The following is a 21,472-nucleotide window of genomic DNA, read 5'->3' on the forward strand; positions in this document are numbered from 1 at the left end:
CCTTATCCTCTCCTGTTCTGTCTACAGTGCTGTCAGTCACATGCTTCATGAGGCTTTTTCTTACATATCCAAGAGATAAAAAAAGGCAACCTATTCTGAAGATTAATAATCTAGACCCCAGTGCAAGCCCTTTAGAGTGGTTCATGGTGCATTAAAGCAATATTATTTGCACAGTAGAGAGCTGCAATTGTATGCTCTGCCTCTGCTAGAGCCCTTGTTATAAAACATCATTGTTACTAATGTATGGAAGGTGGTATGGGGCACTGCTTATCTGTGGGTTTCACCTGTTATAACAAGATGGAAGAGGTCTGAGATCTCCTAAATTCTGTTCCTAGATAGTGAGGGAAGCAGGTGCAGACCGTCCTGCCTTTGTACATCCTTGTCCTTGTGACTTGAGGATACCCTTTCCCTAAACCTCTCTTCTCCTGCCACTAGTCCCAGTTCCTGCCTCCACATCCCAGACTCCTGTACATCGCCAGCCCTTTTCCCCTTCACCAGTTTTCACTCCTCCACTCTCACCCTGTCCCTCACGCAGGCCAGGGAGGCGTGCCTGTATGCCCTAGCTTACCCTGACCGGGCTCCTGTCTCTTGCCTCTCTGCCATTTCCACCTTCCAGCCACAGCTTCTCACCTCTTCATTGTCTTTCAGTCAAGTCTCCCTTTCCTGCTGCCCCAAGGACAGTGTTGAAGGGCAGTGATAGCTCTCCGCTTCTTGTGCTCACCATCTCAAGGGCTCCAGGTCATCAGAAAGAGCAGATGCAGTGAAAGCGCCCAGGAGCCCTGCAGCCACTGTCCCAGACTCGCTCAGTGTGGGGGAATTGGTGGGAATTGAGCTGCCAACCTGTGATACATCTGCTGAGACGTACATTAACTCCAGGCTTCAGAAGGTCACAACTTGACTGTATTTGAACGGAGTTTTATAGGAACAGCAAGGTTATAGGTTTATGCATTTCCATGAACCTAGCAACTCCCATGTCAAATATTAAGGTTCTGTTTCAAAGTAGGGAGGTTCAAGCAGGTGCTGTTTGTTTTAAGCATATTATTTCCCCAGCATCTTACTGGAGAATGGTATAATCCATTGGCCCCTGTTGTATGCTTTGTGGTGGCAATAAAGGCTTCATGTGGGGTCTGTGGTGGAGAAGGAGGGTTCTTTACAACAAAGAAATTGTGTGTATCAGCCAATCTCATTTACATTCTCTAAATCCACAGACTGAATTGATTGCATAGTTTTTGTCTTAAAAATAACTCCCTAACCACTGGGAAAAGACCCCATGCCTAACTAAGAAAATATGACATGAAATCTGAAGTTAGTCTAAAAATTTTGTGTTTGCATTGTTAGTGCCTTTTGTGAGAAATCTCTGATTGAGTCGGATTTACTGTATGCGGATGCTATTGACTGCTGGGCATCCCATGAGGGGCTGTTGGTGGTGCAATCTTGCCGCGTGCACAGCGTATCAAAACGGGTTGGCATCTTGGCAGGAGTCAGCCCCAGAGAAGATTTAAAGCTGTCAACATATCCTGGAAAACATCTGCCTGGTATTTAGGTTTTAGAAACAAAACGGAAGTCTACGTTTAACCCATGTCATAAGTTTTCTTCTGAGACCTGGTCTAAATTCCATTTGAGAGGTGGAAGTTTTTCCATTTGCAAAACTCTGGTCAGCTTCAGTGGACACAGGAGCTGCTTTTTTGTGACATGCAAACGTAAACACTAAAATTACTTTAAACCTTATTAAGTCTTAAAAATGGTAGTCTTGACAATGTCCCTTCCCTAACCTTAATTCTCAGCTGTCACGGAAAAGTGATGCAAAGGGCTGGACAGCATCCGCTCAATCACTAAATCCAGTCTCCTGCAGTCACAAACATTATAATCCTCATCATAAACATTTCAATCTCCATCTTGAGCACAGTTAGACTTTTTCCTGCCTTTTTGCAGGAAAGCTGTGTCAGTGTCTCATGATTTAAAACATCATCCTTTACCACTGTATCTCCATGTCTCATCAAATCTGCTTCCCTGTCCACTTGGTTTTTGTTCCCTGGAGGGAACAAAATTTTGATCCCACAGTGCCTGCTACCAATTCCAGTGTTTGCACAGAGCATTTCATAGGAGGCTCTCAAACATTTACTCAGGGCTCACAACCACAAGCAGAGTCTGGATCTTCTGGCTCTGAGGGGCCAGATACACCGTAAATTTCTGTTTCCTATCTGTATCGCCATTAAAGCAAAGTTGCAGTATGTCCAACAAGCAGCATCAGCTACGGCGTATCATCAGAGCAGCACAAAAGAGGTAAGATGTCAATGAAACCCTTGTCCTGTGCAGGTGGTAGACCTGTGTGGCACATACCTACCCCACACCAGCTCCTCTTCCAGGTCTGCTCCAGTGTCTTGTTATAGTATTTGTTGTAAATATTGATGACAGATGTAGTGCTATACCATTTTTGATGGAGGGAGACACTTTGCACTAGCCTGTGAACCTTCAGGCAGCTGATTTACATGTTTTTCTTCTGGAAGTTGTAGGAGGAGGGTTTCAGCCCCTGCTACCCTCTCCACCTGCTCATGGGAGGAAACCTGCCTGTCCTTCTCGACCCTGTCCAAGCCTCTTTTCCCCCTATCCACTGATTCTGCTGGGCAGTGGGTCTGTTGGCTTGTCCCCTCTCCTTCCTGGGCAGTGCGTGTCTCTCTCTCCTGGACACTGGGTTGGGCATGCCAGTTCCCCTCCCACAGGCAGCAGCCGCATGCTCTGCGTGTACCCTCTGTGCATCCAGCCTAGCTCTCACTCAGTGCTGATGGAGGTCCAGCAGCAGCCATCCCACTGTCCCTGCAGCTGGCATGTGGTCACGGTGCAATGGCTTCTGCCCTGCCACCTGCAGCACCTGTGGATGGTGCCACTATGCGTCCCATGGCTGGCTGTCATCCTGCCATCTCAGCCTGCCGAGATGGTGCGGGGTTGGGGGTCCATGCAGGCATGCCTTTGGAGAGGCTGGAAAAAGGATTTTACAGCTAACTAATTTTTCTAAAAACAGCTGCTTCCCTAATTAGCATGCTGAGTGATTATCTCACTTTGTGGCTGTGAGTGCCAGCTATTTAATTCCAACAGAAGGGAGATACCTTGAATTAAGTCATAAAATCATTTTACTCCAAGTGACAGGTATGGTGATGCGATTAGTCATATAGTCTAAATGAATAAAAATATTACATATTCATTGCCCGATCAGTGTACTATGTCCTTTCTTGACATGTGAAGTGGTATATAAAATCTCAAAGGAGGTTTATTCTTAGGAGGAAAAGCTTTTTTCTCGTCTGTATTGAAAATGAACAAAGAACGGTATTGCATCTGTTGCCATTGTGATTCTTCTGTGCCTGTTGGTAACAGTTCATTGCAATTCTGCCTAAGCAAAGTGTAATCAAAGCACAATCAACTTATATATTACAAATTTTGTTCATGTATTTATGTGATGAAGAACAGTTGAATTATACTGATTTGAGATTTCCTGGCAAATCCATCAGCTGAAGGATTATGACTAATGAAAATGTCAGATGCCTGGACCTAGGAAGGCTTTGGCAATTTCTTTTTTATTTGTCATGTCTGAAAAAGAAATATATCCTGACTGCATTATTTTATTGACATTCTTAATACAGCAATCATAGCATCATCTATGTTTAAATCACAGGTCAGCAAGTCATGAGACCTGGCTCTCTTTCTGGCACAACTAGAGGGTTCTTGTGTAATATAAAGGCTTAGAAACTAATTTTCCAATTTATCAAAGAAAAATGTACTCATAACTTCATCACAGTTTTTTTCCAGACAGTCGGGCAGGCAACTTAAACAATCATGTGTCCCAGACGGGCTTCTGTGTACATAACAGGACACCTGAATGTACCGTTGTCCTGATTGCATAAGTAATCAGTTCTTGCATTATGCATTAGATAAAAAACTGCATATTTTTCCCCACTTATATAGGTGCACGGGTTCTTGGGCTGCTCTCTCCTCTTTCAGATGTGGATCATCACACTTACATATCTCATGGGAATGTTTTGAAGCTAGCATTAATACACACATATTAAGTGCATTGAAAGGGTTGCTCAGAAGGTGCCACTGTGTTGCGGAGGTGGTATCAAATTATACCTCTTTGGAAGCATTCGGAAGTCAGGCATCAATACAGATATTTTCACTATGCTTTGAAGCATTACGGAAAAGAATTACGGGCTGGAAAACTTTTTTCTCCTGCTCTTCTGAAGTAGTTACACTAAGCGCTGGCTGAGGTCAGTACAGCTCGGTGCTGTGTTGCAGCCATTTTGGGAGCCAGCGTGAGGAATCACTGCCCTGTGTCTCATCCTTGTGGTCAGCCTTGTGCTGCTGGCCCCTGCCCCGATCCGGGTGGAGAAGGTGAAAGTGGGTGAAGGAGGTGTGGATGGGTGCAGGTGTCCCATAAGAGCATTGGCAACTTAGGGGACTAAAGCAGCGCTCAGGCTGCCGTGCTCCGTTTGGGTGGTCAGAAGTAGAGGAGCACACAGGAGGCCTTTTGCCTCTCCTCTCCTCTTTCTTGATCCGTGCTAAACACTCAGCAGCTGCAGTCAAGAAATCAAGGTCAATATTTAAAACTACAAGCAAATATTTCTGCCAGCAAGAGGATTGTGCTAGGCACAAGTAAAAAGCACAGCCTTGCTAAATTTTGCTCTTTAACATGGTTTGTTTTTGCAACAGTGTGCGTGTCTTTTAAAAGAAGAAAACCATGAATCATTTGTGAGCATCGTATAGTCATTAATTACAGGCAGAACTGGCTGCAGAAAGCAGGAGTGGATCCAGTTTCTGGTGTCTGCTGTGGGACACAGCAGGGACAGGGGGCATGTCCTGTCTCAGCTCAGTGTGAGCCATGCAAGTGGGGCAGTGCTGGCAGGTTTCTGTGCAGGATGGGGAGGGCTTTCCCACCAAGAGCAACCTGATGTTTTTAATGGTGCAGGCTCACTTTCACTACCTGAGGAGCGTCAGGCCTGCTACTCAGATGGGGCATTACCAGGGGAGGTAATCCAGTGCTTCATGGGAAGCATTCCTGCAAGTAATCACTTGCCCGGTCAAGTGGGTCGTGTATGGAGCTTTTGGGGATGTCTGCTTTGGGATGAGAGGCTAAATCAAGATTCAAATACTATATGTATATTACAGAGACACACTCATTTTTTTTGGTTAAATTAATTTCTTTACAAGAATGAAATTGAGCAAGCAGGCAAGAAAGGAAAACCTAAACTCAGGCACTTTAAAAATGATGTGCTGGAAATTTTTTCAGTAGTCTTACATTCTAATTGGTTTCTGCTGTACCAGATAGAAAGATAAAAGGGAAAGAAGAAAACATTAATCTGGGGAAAAAATGTCAGGGTAGGCATCAACTAAAAATCATTGTATTTGGAAATTAACTAAAAATGTGCTTACACATATTCTTCTCTAAGGATGAGGATAATTTTGCTTCTACTGAGCAAAGAATGGAGTTCTAGTGGCAAGTCATGTGCTTTGAGTTAAGCATGTGATTTAAATACTTCGGGGGAATCAATAAGGCAACATGTGAAGCTTTCTCATATTACTCAAGTATTGTGATCTTAATGCTGCTAGAGTTTTTACAGAAAGGTCGAAAGCTTAGCTTCTGATCTCATATAAATCTGATCCAGTTTTAGTTTGCAGTTTACACCACTGCTTTAATAGGAGTTAATCTGATTTAAAACTGTTCCTGAGATCAGAATTTAATTTCCTTGCAACTTTCTCTTTTTGTCTGTTGGTATTGGTTGTTTCGTATAAAGTGGATGTAGTTGTGTGTGGTTTTGGAAGAGGGATGATATAAACAAATGATCCACAAATATACATGGGAGCAATTGCAAAAATGAGAAATTTATCTGTAATAGCCAGCTCTCACCCTGGCTCAGTATCCAACTCCATTTAATGCAAAGGACACCTGAACTCAGTGGAATTCTGCTGGTTTGATTCTCACGCTTTTTTAGTATTATTTATAATTTAGCCATTGAAGTGGAATCAATGTTTTAATCTTATTTTCCCTCTCTTTTTGTTTCAGTTATTATTTTAAAGTCCAAGCAAAGAATCCCTTTGGTTATGGACCTGTTAGCTCTTCAGTCTCATTCATCACGGAATCTGGTATGCTTTGCTTTTCATATGAATCTCAAAACTGAATTCCTAATAACAGGTGTGGCAGGGCAATGACTGAAACCAGCACAGTAATAAAGGTGATTATCCTGAACTTGCTGTTCTGAGATTATTTTTTTTTTTAGGTTAATTATTTGGTTTCAGAAACTGAGATTTTTTTTTTTAGGTTAATTATTTGTTTTCAGTAAAGCTAGGAAAATAATATGCACTCCTAATGCCACTATGAAAATGTAAGTGACATTAAAGTGAGCTTCAGGGGAACAGGAAGTTGAATTTAAAATACAAAAGACTACTAATGTTCAACAATACAGAAGCAATGGGAAGTTTAATGTCTTTGATAGATCAACCAAACATTTAGTAAATTAGTTTTGTAATTGTGAACAGCTGAACAGTTGGAAGCAGCTGTCTCTGGAAGAAATATAGGAAACAATTGTTCCATCAGACAGGCAAAGTTCTCCGTTCTTTTTTTGACAAGGCATGATGCTCTTTCACAGGGCTAATAGTGCACTCAAGAGCAACACCCCCTTCTAAAAATAGTACATTAAATGAGCTATTTTTACCCATTTCTTCTTATTATTTTTCCATTTAGCCAGAGGCCAATGACTCCACTGAATAATAAAGGACAAATTTTTCAGTCTTGAGTGAAAGGTCTGTTGTCTCTTGCAAATTTTGCCCTTTTGATGACATGGGGTTTATGCAGTCTTTGCCTTTGCTCATTGGGCTTTATTTAACCTGTAATGCTTGCTTCATAAGCTCCATTAAGAACCCTGGAAGTAAGTCTTCGCAGAAGGGAGGCAAAAATGCAAGAGAAGTAAATGGTCCTCCATAACGTATTCAGATTTTTTTTAAAGGCGTAAGAAGCTCAAGTATAAATCCAAGCATAATATTTAGCATTGCAAAAATACGGCAATGTGGCCAGGAAGGCCAACAGCATCCTGGCTTATATGAGAAATAGCGTGGCCAGTAGGACTGGGGAAGTGATCATCCCTCGAGTACTGTGTTCAGTTTTGAGCCCCTCACTACAAGAAAGACATTGAGGTGCTGGAGCATGTCCAAAGAAGGGCAAGGAAGCTGGTGAAGGGTCTGAGCACAAGTCCTGTGAGGAGCAGCTGTGGGAACTGGTGATGTTTAGCCTGGAGAAAAGGAGGCTGAAGGGAGACCTTATCACTCTCTACAACTACCTGAAAGGAGGTTGTAGTGAGGTGGGTGTTGGTCTTTTCTCCCAAGTAACAAGCAATAGGACAAGAGGAAATCACCTCAAGTTTTGCCAGGGGAGGTTTAGATTGGATATTAGGAAAAATTTCTTCGCTGAAAGTGTTATCAAGCATTGGAACAGGCTGCCTGGGGAAGTGGTTGAGTCACCATTCCTGGAGGTATTTAAAAGGCGTGTAGATGTGGTGCTTAGGGACATGGTTTAGTGGTGGACTTGGCAGTGTTAGGTTAACGTTTGGACTCAGTGATCTTAAAGGACTTTTCCAACCTAAATGATTCCATGATTCTGTGATTCTATGCTGTATCTTGCAGGGAGTTTTGCTGATTATCCGGCTGCCAGTTTATGGTCCTAAATGCCTAGTTTTCCCATTCAAAATCAGCTGCCTTGTGAGCTTTATTTAACAGGTTAAATCCACCAAATTTAAAGTTTTATTTGCAGCACTGTTCTTTCATTTGTCACGTGGCCAAAGGTGGTTTTCCATCTGGCAGTTGCTAAATCTAAATCAGAATAAATATACAATCCTGTGGGAAGTTTCATCAACTGAGAAAAACAGTGGAATAACAAACACTCATTAGCTCTGCAAATTGACGAGACATGTAAATCTCACATTCATAAAGGACCTAAAGGCAGTTACCCTGCAACTGACATTGTACTGAGTGACACTGTATGTTTTATATCATAAAACAAGGTTTAGAACAAAATATTAAATTTTGTATTTGTTTCATTCTTCTAGACAATCCTCTCCTCATTGTCAGACCACCTGGTAAGTCTTATTTTTCTGTTTCTTTCATGAAATGCATAAAACCTGTGCAAAACAGTTACAATATAGGTGTTAGAAGCATGTTAGCATGCAGTTTGTGTTACAATTTTGAGCAGGATCAGGTAGTAAATTGTGCTAATTCACAAAATATTTTCTATCTTAAGACCCCTTATTTTGGTCTTTGAAAAGAAATCTTGTAAAGATATGTTAGAATAAGCACTTGATTTTGGCCCATCTTTTGCCTGGTACAACAGCTTTAATTGCTTAAAATAAGCACTAAAATATATTGCTTCTGTATCTGTGTCCTTCAGTTGCCTGAGTATAGCTTGAACTGTGGAATCAGGTTTTCCTGTCTCTAGCTGTTATGCTCATCTATACTGATCATCATGCCATTATAAATACTAAAAAATTCAAGGATTTGTTACTGACCTGAATGATATGCCATGAAGTTGTTGAGCTTGCTTTGCATTTCTGAATTTGCAATAAGACAGTTCAGCTCCTGATCAGAAGATCTGATTTCCTGGTGCTGGAACCAACCTTGTGGACATGTACATTGGTAGGGTAACCCCAGGCAGCACATGCTCTCAGAAGAGATGCAAGAAAAAAGACCTCATAGTTATTACACTCTGTCAGCTTTCCTAAGCTGTTCAAATGGTTGGTTCTGGGGCTTTTTGACTACATTGTTCATTAAAACAATGTACAGCGTGTCCCTCCCTTCTATGTTTTATTATGCTTGTTAGTCTGTTTTTAACATGTCCTCTCAGTTGTCTCTGATGATGCACAGATACTGCAGAGCACACTATTTCTCTGTCAGTCAGTGTGGGAGGCCTCTGAAAGCGGTGGCCTTCCCCTGTTCCCAGTCACCTTCAGGTTTTTTGCTGTCAGTTGTTTTGTGGGTCTGTTCATGGAAGGGAGGTGTTAGAAAGTGATGGCTTTTGCGCTTGTAGTTTCTGCATTGACTGGACAAAGAGAAAATATTTTTGTGTGGCTGCAGTAGTAGAGATAAGATAGACCAAAAAGAGGTGGTAGAGCTCTGGGAACCTGTGGAAATGAAGAGCTTCTGAACATTCAACACAGCTCTTACAGGACATGCTAAGTTCATCCTTGAGGATTTTTGGAGGTGGGCAAAAGTGGTGGACAAAAGCAGACTATTCACAGCAATAAAACTGCGTTCAAGAAATAGATATTGGTTTATTCTAAAGAGAAAGCTATGGCCAGAATCCTGCAATCCTTTCACCATGTGACTAATTGCATAAAAACAGTCCAGTTAGATTTGGGTCCATACCAGTAGAGTTTTGAGGATTGCTGATCAGTGATTTCTTCTCACATGCAAGTGTTTGTAGGATTTGATCTGTGTGCCTAGTGAGAGGCGGGAAGAATGACTAACAGGAAAAACTCAATCTCATTTGTAAACCACCACAAAATAGCACAGTAAAAACAGGGCTTTTTGCTGTAGCCAGAGAGAAAAATACCAATTATCACATTGGAAGCTTTTTGTGTAATTCTATATACATTACTACAACAGCAATTTAAAAAGAAATTATATTGTCTTGGTTAGTATAAAGCAAACATTTAGGTAAGCCAGTAGGAATATTTAGTGTTTTGCAGTACAATTAAGCAGTCTCCTCTGCAGCAGTGCTTTGGACAGAGTTCCCCAGGAAAGGTCTCGCTTGTCTGTTTTTGGAAACTCACCTGTTTTGACGTAATGTGAGAAAACAAAACAGAAAAGTATGTTTCTGATTTGTTCTTTTCAACCAAATAGCAAGAGTAGACTTTACTTCACATCACAGGCTGTTACTCACCACAGAATTCTTAACAGCCGTTCTTTAGCAAAAGGGTCAAGTTTTGTACTTAGTGTTAAAATGCAAGTGACTGTATTTAGACAGTGTCACTGTCAGACCTAAGATCAGGCTCTGTTGAGAAAAAAACCTAAGTATCACAAGGTAGAGAAGATGTCTTACTATAAACAGTGAGACTGTTTACTTAAAACTGTGGTTCAGTACATGAAATAATATTTTTAAAATTATTTTAACAGTTATTAACATCTACTGCCTAGAAGTTACTTAATCAAGTCCCTTCCTTTTGTTTTTTTATATTTGTTCTTGTAGTAGTATTTCTGGATATAGAAAAGTTACACATTAACCTGCTGCAGCATCTCTTGTAAAACATCAGATGTTAACCTCAGCAAAACTCAGGCTGAAAAGCTAAAGTCTGCCCTTAATGTTGAATTTTTTTTTCTTCAAGGTGGTGAGCCTATCTGGATCCCATTCACTTTTAAATACGACCCCACCTATTCAGACTGCAGTGGAAAGCAGTACGTGAAACGAACTTGGTACCGCAAATTTGTAGGAGTGGTTCTTTGCAACTCCTTAAGGTACAAGATTTACCTCAGTGATGACCTGAAAGGTAGGCACCAAGATTAATTTTCTGACATATGATTACTTGTCATCTCCATTTTCTCGCTTTCTTCACCTCATCTGTGAAAGAATTGTATGATGGCTATCTGGGAGTCCTTCTCTCGAGAAGGTCCAGTGTGGTAGCCAAACCGCCCTGCTTTTACATTACACTCATGCCCTGGGCATTAGCTTTCAAGCAGAGCTCTTTAGACAGAGGACAGGAGGAAGTTTCCTTTGAAAAGCCTGTGTGTGTTTGTACCCTGAGAAAGCAATGTGCTTTGTACTGTGAAAACAAAGTGCTGCTCCCCACACATCTCCCTGGGAAGTCCCACGCTTTCTCCATGGGTGGGTGAGCCCTAGCTGCACATGGTCAGACACAGCAATACACCCTAGAGATCCCTGGGGCAGATTGAAGTGGGGAACAGTGAAGGAAAGTCTGGTATTATAGGGACTGGGTGAGCAGTACTCCTAAGAGTTAACAGTAGTTCTTCTACGGGTGTATTTGCTGAGAGATACTGAAGGAAACTTTCCATATTGTTGATCTGAGGTACTGGGATTATCTCAATGGCTTTTCAGATTATGCTAATGCGTTACTCTTATTGCAGTGCATTGGTATAGTTTGAAGGCAGTGTTTGAATATGCAATAAGAAACAAACAGGGTGGCAGGACCCACCCCATCTGTTAGAAAAAGAGAGCTCCACAGTTTTTAGTTTTCATTTGAGACTACAATCAAACTAGTGGTATTGACATACACAGCATTTTTACTTTCTCATGATATATTGAAATGACTGGTCAGTTGAAATGGTGCAGAGTCCATGGACTTGTAAAATGGGACCTATTCCTTACTGAGCTGTAAACTATTTCTCTTATCCATAATTTCTCCTTCCATACTGTGAGGTAGCGTTCTCCCTCTTTCCAGCCACTGTTTGTTCATTGGTAATACCATGTTTGCCACTGTAATACTTCTGCTTTCTCCCACATCTATTTTCCTGGTGGTAAAGAGCAAAGTAATGCCGAGTCAAATAATCTGTCTGTATCACCCTTCAGACACCTTCTACAGCATTGGGGATAGCTGGGGAAGGGGTGAAGACCACTGCCAGTTTGTGGATTCACACCTGGATGGAAGAACGGGACCTCAGTCATATGTTGAAGCCCTGCCCACCATCCGAGGTATGGCAATGGGGGAGTGGGATGCTGGCCAGGTGCCTGTCATCCCATCCATAGTATTAAGGGGTAGGGAATGGAGCACAGAGTGGGGCTCTTAGTCCACAGCTGCTGGCAGCTCCATGAGGAGTCCAGCTGATACAGTAGGTGATGAGGTGATGTTGTACTCGGGCCTAGCTGAATAGGTTATGAAAGTCCCAAGACTTGTGGGTGCTGAGAGAGAGAGAGAAAGAAAGAGAGGGGCATATAATGCAAATAATTTACAGGAACAAAATGCAAAAACAGAAAGAAAAAAATTGTATAGGTCTATGAAACCTTTCTCCTAATTATAAGACTTGCCTCATTGAATCGAAGTGCAAAAACTCTTCCATATGCCACAAACGACCAGCTACATCTTTGCAAATACAGCCTTTGCAAATGGTTTCTGACTAGTTCATTCAATGCAAAACACATAGGAGTATGTCCAGTGACTTAAGGTTGGACTGAAGGACTTTTATTCTGGCCTGGTAGATATCTCCCTCCAAATGAAAATTCTCACCTAGGAGTTCCTCTGAGTAAACTGCTCAGCTCACATAGCCAAGAGGGTGACGACTTGCTTCACAAAATGAACACAGTTTATGAAAGTCAGCCAATCTTTTCAATAAGTCTATTGATATAAATTATTCAGTTGGCTTTAATGGTTTCCATGTTAAATTATTTGTTGATATTCTTTTCATGGTGCCGTTACCAGGAAGAAACTGAAATAGTCACTGATACTTATATATCGCTGGGAAGTACTGTATTTCTCAGTTCAGAAGAGGGATGATTAATCCAGATGTGTATTACTAGGTCCAGGAGACAGAGATAGAGAGCACACAGAAATTATATTATTGGCACAAGACATGAGTGTTTCAGATGTTCCAGTGCACGAGCTATGCAGAGAAGAATGCTGCACCTCTCCTAATGCTTAAAGCAGTCACATTCTTTCTGCAGATGAAGAAAAAGGGGAAGAAAGCGCTTAACTCCATATTTACTGCATGAAATTATACCTTTTTGTTTTGTGAAAAGCTGATGTTTGTTGATAGTCTCTTGAGCCCTATGAGATAATACGATTTGATGGTATTTTTTGCCCCAAAGTCCTTCGTATATTTAAACTGACTTACAGACTTCATAAACACAGCTGAAATATAGCCACCTTTTGGAGTGAAATGCAGAAGCTGTTTGGCAGACCACTGCATTACAGAATAGTTCAAGAGATTTTGAACAGTAAAACCAATCAAAACTACAAGAAATATAAAGGACCAGAGTTAAATCATTGAAGAAAGATCTAGGCCAAATACTAGGGCTAGCAAATACCCATTTGACAAAACTCCCTACCAGACAGCTTCTAAGTTTTCATTTGGGCTGTGGGATTGACTCTTGCTGTGTCTGTTACTTTTGTTAAATTACTATGCCTTTGTTTTGAAATGCAAACGGGTGTTTTTCTCCTGACAGGGTATTACCGCCAGTACCGCCAGGAGCCTGTATCATTTGGACGCATTGGACACACAACACCCTACTACTATGTGGGCTGGTATGAGTGTGGTGTGCCCATCCCAGGGAAATGGTAGCAGTCTGCTTTCCCGTCTTAGGCAGACCATGCTTTTCAAATTATTTCTACCAGAGGACTGTGAGCAACTGATTCAGAAAAGAAAAAAAAAAAAAAAGAAAAATGAGGCAAACCAGTGAAGACCAGCTGCTCAAGAAACCCTTGTGAAGCCAAACATGGTCCCCCCTTTACCAGCCTAAATCTGTGGTGCTGCTTGATTTCTGCTGGGAAGCAGGGACAGGATATAAGTTTGGTGTCCTACCTTCCTCCTCTGGGTCTTTAAGGCACAGAGAGGCGGTTGCAATGTGTGCGACCTGTGAAAACTAGAACTGTATTAGCTATGAAAATTTGGAAGTTTCTTATATCTTGCAGGAACGACCTAAGCATGCTGTGTTTGCTTAATGGGATGCTAAACTGTCCTTTGCTGCCCACCAGGGCTCCCCTTTGCAATTATGCCATGTAACTGGCCACCAACCAAAGGCAATATATTCTCCTGAAGACTTACCCTGTGGGTTCACCCAGTGCTGGACTAATCACCAGGTCACAGTGTAAATTCACTTTGAGATATATGTATATCTATATCTATATAAATACAGTACTGTACATCTGCAGAAGTACTGCTTAGAGATGCTGAGATTTTCTTGTTCACTAGATAAATATGTTTGGAATTTTTATGTAAAAGGTGCTGTTAATTCTTTGAGATATTGCTATGCACAATATATTAACCAAGGAAAGAGCTGTATTCTTCTTGTGAGTACTGTTGATCTAACATTTGAATTACTGATCAAAGACCTGTGTCCCACTTCCTTGGCAGCCTTTGGACTGGACATTCAGTGGGAATCTACCCCTCTATCTATGTTAGAGTGGCACTGTATAGTCCAGAAAAAGCACACATTCAGCAGTTTATCAGAATCAGTTAAACTTTCTATCCTTTTCTATTTAAAAGTTTTAGTTCTACTTTTCTTCAATCCATCCTCACCTTATTTGTTATTTATTCCTTGTCAGTATCTTTCACTTCACTGTGCAGAGACATGGGATGAGTAACTTGCAAATTAGAAACTGCCTTTAATTTATTTGCCCTCCAAAAAGAAGCCCAAGCTACCAATACAAGAATCAACTAGCAGGAAACTCATTTGACTTTGATCCGTCCTGGGGACAAATTGGGATACACTTCCTTTAAAATATTACTGAAATCTCTTCCATCCAGACCAGAAAGCAAAAGCTGACATGGATGAAAGGTACGATGATTTTTTTAGCAGGCATTTGGAAGCTTTAATGGTTTACCCAGTAACTTTCACAGTCTTACTGTTTCATGGTAACATCTCAACAGCTTTTGCTCATGTTAGTAAGACTCCCCCATTCTGATAGCCTGGGAGAGTAGCAGCATACCTGGGGGACAGATCTGGTCTCTGGTCCATCTCTCACTCTCATTCCAGCTTACATGTAGTGTAGTTCTAATACCTTTTCATTTGCTTCCTGTAGTTATTGTAAATTGTATGGGGACAAAAAAGGAACTAAAGTGATTAAAAGAGCATTTTATTTTTCATGGTGATTTGGGTTTTAACATTTTAATTGTTCTCACATGCTTTTGCTTCAGTACAGTGCCAAATATATGGCCTTGAAGTATAACTTTTTTCCCTAATAAACCTATGATACATGGTTCAATTTCTCTTTCATTCTTTCTGGTCATCTGTGTCAAGTAATCTGACAAAGTGACAAATTGTTAGCTTTCAAAAAGTCGTCCTTAGCAGAGGAGTTGGTGTCAACTTTTTCTAAGGGTCTGAAAGCATGTGAGTGTGTTGTTCCCTTTCAAAGGTGGTTAGCAGCTAGCGTGGAGTTACCAAGGGCAAATCACACCTGAACAGCCTAATCATATCCTTTGTTGAGATGACTGGCTCTGTGCACAAGGGGAGAAAAGTGGATGTCGTTGACTTTGGCTTTTGTAAGGTGCTTAGCATGGTCTCCCACTGTGTTTATAGACAAACTGGTGGGATATGGCTTGGATAGTTGTTTAAGGTGGACATAAAATTAGTTGCGTAATGAGGCTCAAAGGGTTGTGATCAAAAATAGTGCAAATTCCAAATGACAGGTGGTTACAAGTGTCACCCCAGGGGCCAGTACTGGGACCAGTTCTGTCTAATGACCTGGACGATGGGATGGAGTGTGTGGATGGAGTGCACCATCAGCAAGCTTGTGGCTGATACTGAACTGGGGCTGGGGAGTGGTTGATGTGCTGAAGGGCAGAGCTGCTCATCAGAGGGACTTTTACGGGCTGGAGAAATGAGATGTCAGAAACCTCATGCAGTTCAGCAAAGGGAAGTGAGAAGTCCCACACATGGGATGGAATAGCCCTTTGCAGCAATACAGGCTGGGTGACTGTCCAGAGAGCAGCTTTGCAGAAGAGGACTTGGGAGTCCTTGTGAACAACAGTTTGAATGTGAGCACTCCAGAGATCCATTCCAACCTAAATTATTCAGTGACTTTTTATGATTCTAGAGGAGGCATCCAATAATAAAATGGGTTTTTTTCTTTTATTGAATCAAAGTCATGCCTTGGTCCAGAGCCCAGTCTTCAGCACTTGTGAGTGGGACTTGTGCCACTAACTGTAAAGAGCAAGGCCTGGTTTCACCAGTCATGGTTTGTCCTACTGCTTAAAGATGGATGTTTCCTCCCCACAGCCAATGCTTTCTGCATTTTCACCTTCAGAGACCACAGGTGGGTTTCGATTTGTTCATCTGCAGAGATGTGGTTTATTTATTCTCTGATAGAAATACCCTTGGGGTGGGACAATTCCATTCAGGAATGTCAGCATGAGTGAAGAGCTGAGGCCATCATTTTTTCTGCAGCCTCATCTGGGGAGGAACTAGGGGGTGCTGGGGACAGGAGTGGAGGGCACGGCACACTGTTCCCCTCCAGTGTAAATATTCTCTGAGGCTAAACCAGGCAGGGCAGAGTCAGCAGTAGGACACAACAGGGAAACACATGAAATGCAATGTTATGCAGTCTGTTCCCTTCACTTTGAGTTCTGGGTAAGTCCTCTGTGCTGTATGAGGTGATCTGAATGACACATTTGCATGCTTTGTCCCATGCGCAGTGTAACACATTTTCGTGATGGTAGTTTTTTGAAGAGATCATACTATTTTTGCTCTTTGTTTATCTAAGAGGTGGCATGATTAAAGAGGCGACTAAAGCCATGTGGGTCAGAAAGCCACTTCTCATCCGGTTCCTCTCTCCAAGGCCCTGGCAGTGCCCTGACCGAGGCGCCACCCTCCCCTTTCCTTCCCACCCTTCCCTGCTGTCCCCATGACACACTGGTCCTGCTGTGCCACTGTAAGAGGAGCAGCATGGCCACTTGGAGATAAATGCCGTCTCCATCAAAATAGCTAGCTTTGTGACTGTGCTGTGTACCAGGGGACATCATACGGCTCTGGATGGTGCTAATGGGAGAGGGACAGGTCTTTTCCTCCATTAGCTCTCCACCCATGCCCACCTTGCTGGCAAAGCTACATCTGCATCTGGTCTCCAAGCCCTTGGCATCATCTTTGGAGAATGTCATATCCCTTCAGAGACTCTGAAGGGTGATGCACCACCCCTGCCTTGTCAGAGTGATCCTTGAGGGAATGGGATGGAGGAGAGGGAGGATCTCCACAGGGAGAAAATCCACACAGCTTGTGACTGCATCGCCTCTGGTACAAGTCTCTGTGGAGCGGAGGGATGCCAGGGCCCTGCCTGGTGGGGAATTGTACAGAGCTGGAAAAGAAAGGGAGAAAAACACAACAGGGGAAGGGGTGGGGAGGAAGAGACAGGCGAAGAAGTTGCTTGGAGCATTGTCTGGCCCTGGTCAGTTCCAGATGCTAATCTCTGATCACTGTACCATATTTTTGAGAGAACTGGGATTTCTGCCTCAAAGGCAGCAGGAACAATCGCCACCATGTGAGAAATGCCAAGGGCTCTCGGGGGCAGCCAAAGCCCAGCATGTGGACCCAGGATGTGAACAGAAGAGCTCTCTGGTGATGAAGGAAGCATTGGGCGTTGCTTGGAAAGATAATTGAAGGCCTTTGCGGGAGGTAACCCAACTCACTGAACAATGTGAAATGCTCCTTGTGGTTCCTCCCTACAAGAAACTATACGGTTTTCTGTCCCCAAAATCCACGTCCTTTTTTCTCACCAGGCAGATAGATGTTATTCATGTGAAGAACTGCCTTCCTCTGGCAGAAAAGAATGAGGTAAATGCAGAAGGGAATGAGGTCGACACTGCAGCAGCTCAACTCTGCTTCCCAAGGCAAAGCTGACATCCATGGATGTCTAAAAAAACCCACCCTTGGAGAGCTGCCAGTCTGCCTGAGGGCCCTTAGCTGGTAACATTTGAAAACAAAGCCATGCCTTGTACTGCTGCTCCCATTCTCATCATGCTTCTGTGTCCCATAAAGCAGGAAGCACCCCTGCAGGACTTGTGCCACATCCCTGTGCCAGCTTGCACAACAGTCAGTGAAATGTACAGTCCTGGTGGGAATGAGCACCCGGAGCAGAATAACGCCAGAATTGTAGCTAAGTGCGATAATCATGATGTCAATATTGGGAACTCAAGTGTCAAGGGCAACAGCCTAAGGTCCAGGTCCTCGGGTGCTAACAGATACCATAACTCCTCAATGCCAGTTGTGTTGCTCCTCTGTGCCAGTTGTGTCACCCAGCTCCAAACACAACCTGACCAGCAGAAGAGCTGAGGGAACCTCCACATGGCACATGCTGAGGAAGCACGTACTTGTGGCAATGAAGGTCAGCCACAGACTGAGCTGCATTAGCAAGGACACAGTGATGTACTTCTCTCTTCAGCACAGGTGAGCCTGCATGTGGAGTGCCCTCCAGTACAAGGCATACGGGAGTAGATCAAGGAGAGGATGACCACAATGGTTAGGGGACTGGTGCACAAGATGTACAAGGAGAGGCCAATCACTGGGTTTGTTCAGCCTCAGGAAGGGAAGGCTTCACTGGTGGATCTAATAGATCTTCAACAGCCTAATGGGATTGTAAAAAAGATGGAACCACAATTTTCTGAGAGACATACAGTGAAAGGATGAAGGGCAATGGACACAAACTGCAACATGGGAAATTCCAGTGAAGCATTAGGGAAATGTTTTTATCATGGGGGTGATCAAGCACAGGGACAGTAGCCCAGAGAGGTGGGGAAAACTCCATCCCTGAAGGTGCTCATAACTGGCCTGGAGAGGGCCACGAGTAACCCAATCTAGCTTTGATGTTGGCCTTGCTTTGAGCAGTGTGTTGGACCTGACTTCCAAAGGTTCCTTCCAGCCTGAAGAAGTGTACAAGTCTGTGAGTAATATCAACCACTGCACCATGCAGCTAGACAAAACCAGAATCAAAATTTCACAGAAGCAAAGCATAAACTCCAGGAAATTGTCACAGTGGATTTATTTATTGGACAAAAATGATCATAGACTCACAGAATGGCTGAGGTGGGAAAGGACCTCTGAGGATCATCTAGTCCAATTGCCTCTGCTGAAAGCAGGGTCAGCTACATCAGGTTACTCAGGACCGTGTCCTCTTGCGTTTTAAATATCTCCGAGGATGGAAACTCCACAGTCTCTCTCTGCAACCTGGGCCAATGTTTAACCACCATCCCACAATAAAAAATGTTTTTCTTTTTTTTAAATGGGATTTCCTGTATTTCAGTTTGTGTCCATTGACTTCTGTCCTGTCACTGGATGCCACTGAGAAGAGTCTGGCTCCACTTTCTTTACTCCCCACATCAGATAAGATCCCACTGAGCCTTCTCCTCTCCAGGCTGAAAAGTCCCAGCTCTCTCAGCCTTTCCTTGTATCAGAGATGCTCCAGTCCCTTCATCATCTTTGTGGCCCTTCATTGTACTCTTTCCATTATATCTGTATCTCCCTTGTACTGGAGAGCCCAGGACTGAACACAGAGTACTCCAGGTGCGGCCTCACCAACACTGAATAAATGGGAAGGATCACCTTTTTGGAAATAAACACCTTAATTTAAAAAAAATGCCATTTTTTTTTTTCTAAATGGAAGGTGCAAGCTGGCTCCCAGATGACCATTTTTGAGGAAGTGAGGGAGGCTGTGAGGGCAAGAGAGGGAAGGAGTGTAGTCTCCTAGACTCCCATGAAGAATCTCTGACCTTGGTAGAGTAGGTCCTGCACATGCTTTCCAAATGTGACTTATGCAAGCTCATAGCTGCATCTGGGGCTCAGGTCACACGTGAGCATTGGGGATAACCTCATGCTTACGCAAAAAGCCTCTAGATGGCAGGAGATGCTATTTGGCCAGGCCTTGCAGCAGGCTCCTACAGCAGGGACTGAGTGGCAGGAGTGCAGATGGCATGTACATTCAGCGTTGCACACACATAGTGAGAAAACTGCTTTGTTGAGAGCAGTTTTGGTTCAGGAGCTGCAGTCTATTCCCAGGTCTTAGAGAGAATCTCTAAGGAGTCCGTCCTTCACAAGGCAAAACTTGCAATCTGTTATGTCTAAAGATTTGGAAGGTTATAAGTAGAAACAGACAAAGTGCAAATACACAGTGTGCTCCTGCTGTGCTTTCTCAGGAGGTACTTTTGCTAAAATTGCAGGCACTGTGATTTTCCCCAAAGTACTGTGGGTAGCAAGAACCAGTGTATCTTGCAGTAGGAGTAAAAGCTTTACAGACTACTTCCAGGAGGTTTTCAAACTCTTCTTGAATGTAATTGCAATAGTTTTCTGCCCACCTAATTGCTTTCCACACTTCATCCTTCTGAAGGTCTTTGTTCTGTGAGCTTCAGGTCCTATTCATGCATTAAAAATATGGCTGTGTTTATTTAAACTGCTAATAAAATCCCCACAAGCTTTTGCTGATTCTCCATCATTAACCTCCATTTTTTCCATTCATTGACCTTCTCGCTTCTGTAGTTGGAGATTCTTTCTTGGAGCTGAGTGAAGCACTGACTGTGTCCTGAATGTATGATCTAGGGCATGTCCAAAAATGCTTCATAATGGAGCACTCAGAGGTTGGTGTTCCTCCCTGGCACCCATGGGCATGATCTGTCTTGTCCCACTCAATGTCTTCTAGCAGATGTTTAAACTGGATTGCCCACACATTTCTCTACTGCATAAACAGATAAGATGTTAATGCCACAACTCTGTAAGTCCCCCCAAAACACACAGTAGCAGTGTTTGTCCCTTCCCTATGGTCAGTAGCATCATGAGGGAATGAAATGAAGGCAATAAAAGACAAGAGAGAACCTGGGATTGAATCTTCTCTGCTCCTCCAGCTCAGTCAGCATCTCTGGCTTCATGCTAGCCCTTGTCCTGCCTGACCCAGGCTGCAAAATTTCTCCTGTATGAGCCCTTCTTATGCTGCCCATGGGTGTCCCTATTGAGCAGGAGTGCTGGCATCATGTCTCTTGCTTGTGGCAAGCTCATGGGCTGGACTCAGGCACTACCGACTCACCTCCTTCCCCAGGCTACATCTCCTTCCCCAGGCTACATGTGCCATCACACTGGGTGGTGAGGAACATTTTGGCCAGCCTTGGAAGGTCTGTATTCACAGCTGCGGAGATGAAGGAAGGGGCTTCTCCAAATGGCTCCTCAGAGTGTCCTGGCTGCCCTGCTTTTTGGTTGGCATAGCCTTGAGAAAGGCATTAGGGCACCTGCAGAGCTGCACCCTTCATCTCACCAGACCTCCTTGGGCAGATGCTGGAAGTCCCATCCCCCAGGGGAGGGCAGGTGAGAGCCCAAACCTGTGTGACATCGTGACCCATACAGGCAGAGCTGCCTGAAGACATGTGTGTACAGATGAGAGGTTGCAAAGAGCAGGTACACTACATATTTTTGTGTTCTCTACCAAAACAGAAGAGTATGTAAATACAAGTCAGTTGAAGTCGTGTTTAGTTTATGCTGCTAATCAGCAGTGAACAAACAAGAGAAAATGTTCCAAGCTGTGAATATGTTACTATTTCCTCTCCCTGAATGTGAGAACAAACAAGACCTATAAAATGAATACTATTGTCAACACTGGCTTTAGGCAGTGTAACCTAAACAAAACAGAGAAGTTACTAACCAGAATGAAGACTCATCCATTAATTTCAAGTAGCGCTATGGGTTATTATTACCTCTACTACTCATTTTCTGGTACTATCCTGCTCTGAACGTTTACCTTTCAAAACCACACACTGATAAGCTTATCCACTGTATTGCATCAGCCTGCATCAGCACAGTGCG

The 21,472-nt window shown here is 43.1% G+C and overlaps 1 protein-coding gene across 1 annotated transcript in view; it reads left to right on the forward strand.

The window, feature by feature from the left end:
* FNDC1 (fibronectin type III domain containing 1) overlaps window positions 1–14,906 on the forward strand; it is a 45,092-nt gene extending 30,186 nt beyond the window's left edge. Inside the window, exons 15-19 of the mRNA XM_074862952.1 lie at window positions 6,053–6,132; window positions 8,088–8,117; window positions 10,359–10,520; window positions 11,558–11,680; window positions 13,148–14,906. Of these exons, the coding sequence (XP_074719053.1) occupies window positions 6,053–6,132; window positions 8,088–8,117; window positions 10,359–10,520; window positions 11,558–11,680; window positions 13,148–13,263 (511 nt within the window). The 3' untranslated portion in view covers window positions 13,264–14,906. The remainder of the gene's footprint in view (window positions 1–6,052; window positions 6,133–8,087; window positions 8,118–10,358; window positions 10,521–11,557; window positions 11,681–13,147) is intronic.
* Window positions 14,907–21,472: the final 6,566 nt, after the last annotated feature.

This window comes from Strix uralensis, chromosome 3, assembly GCF_047716275.1.
Source record: "Strix uralensis isolate ZFMK-TIS-50842 chromosome 3, bStrUra1, whole genome shotgun sequence".
NCBI lineage: Eukaryota > Metazoa > Chordata > Aves > Strigiformes > Strigidae > Strix > Strix uralensis.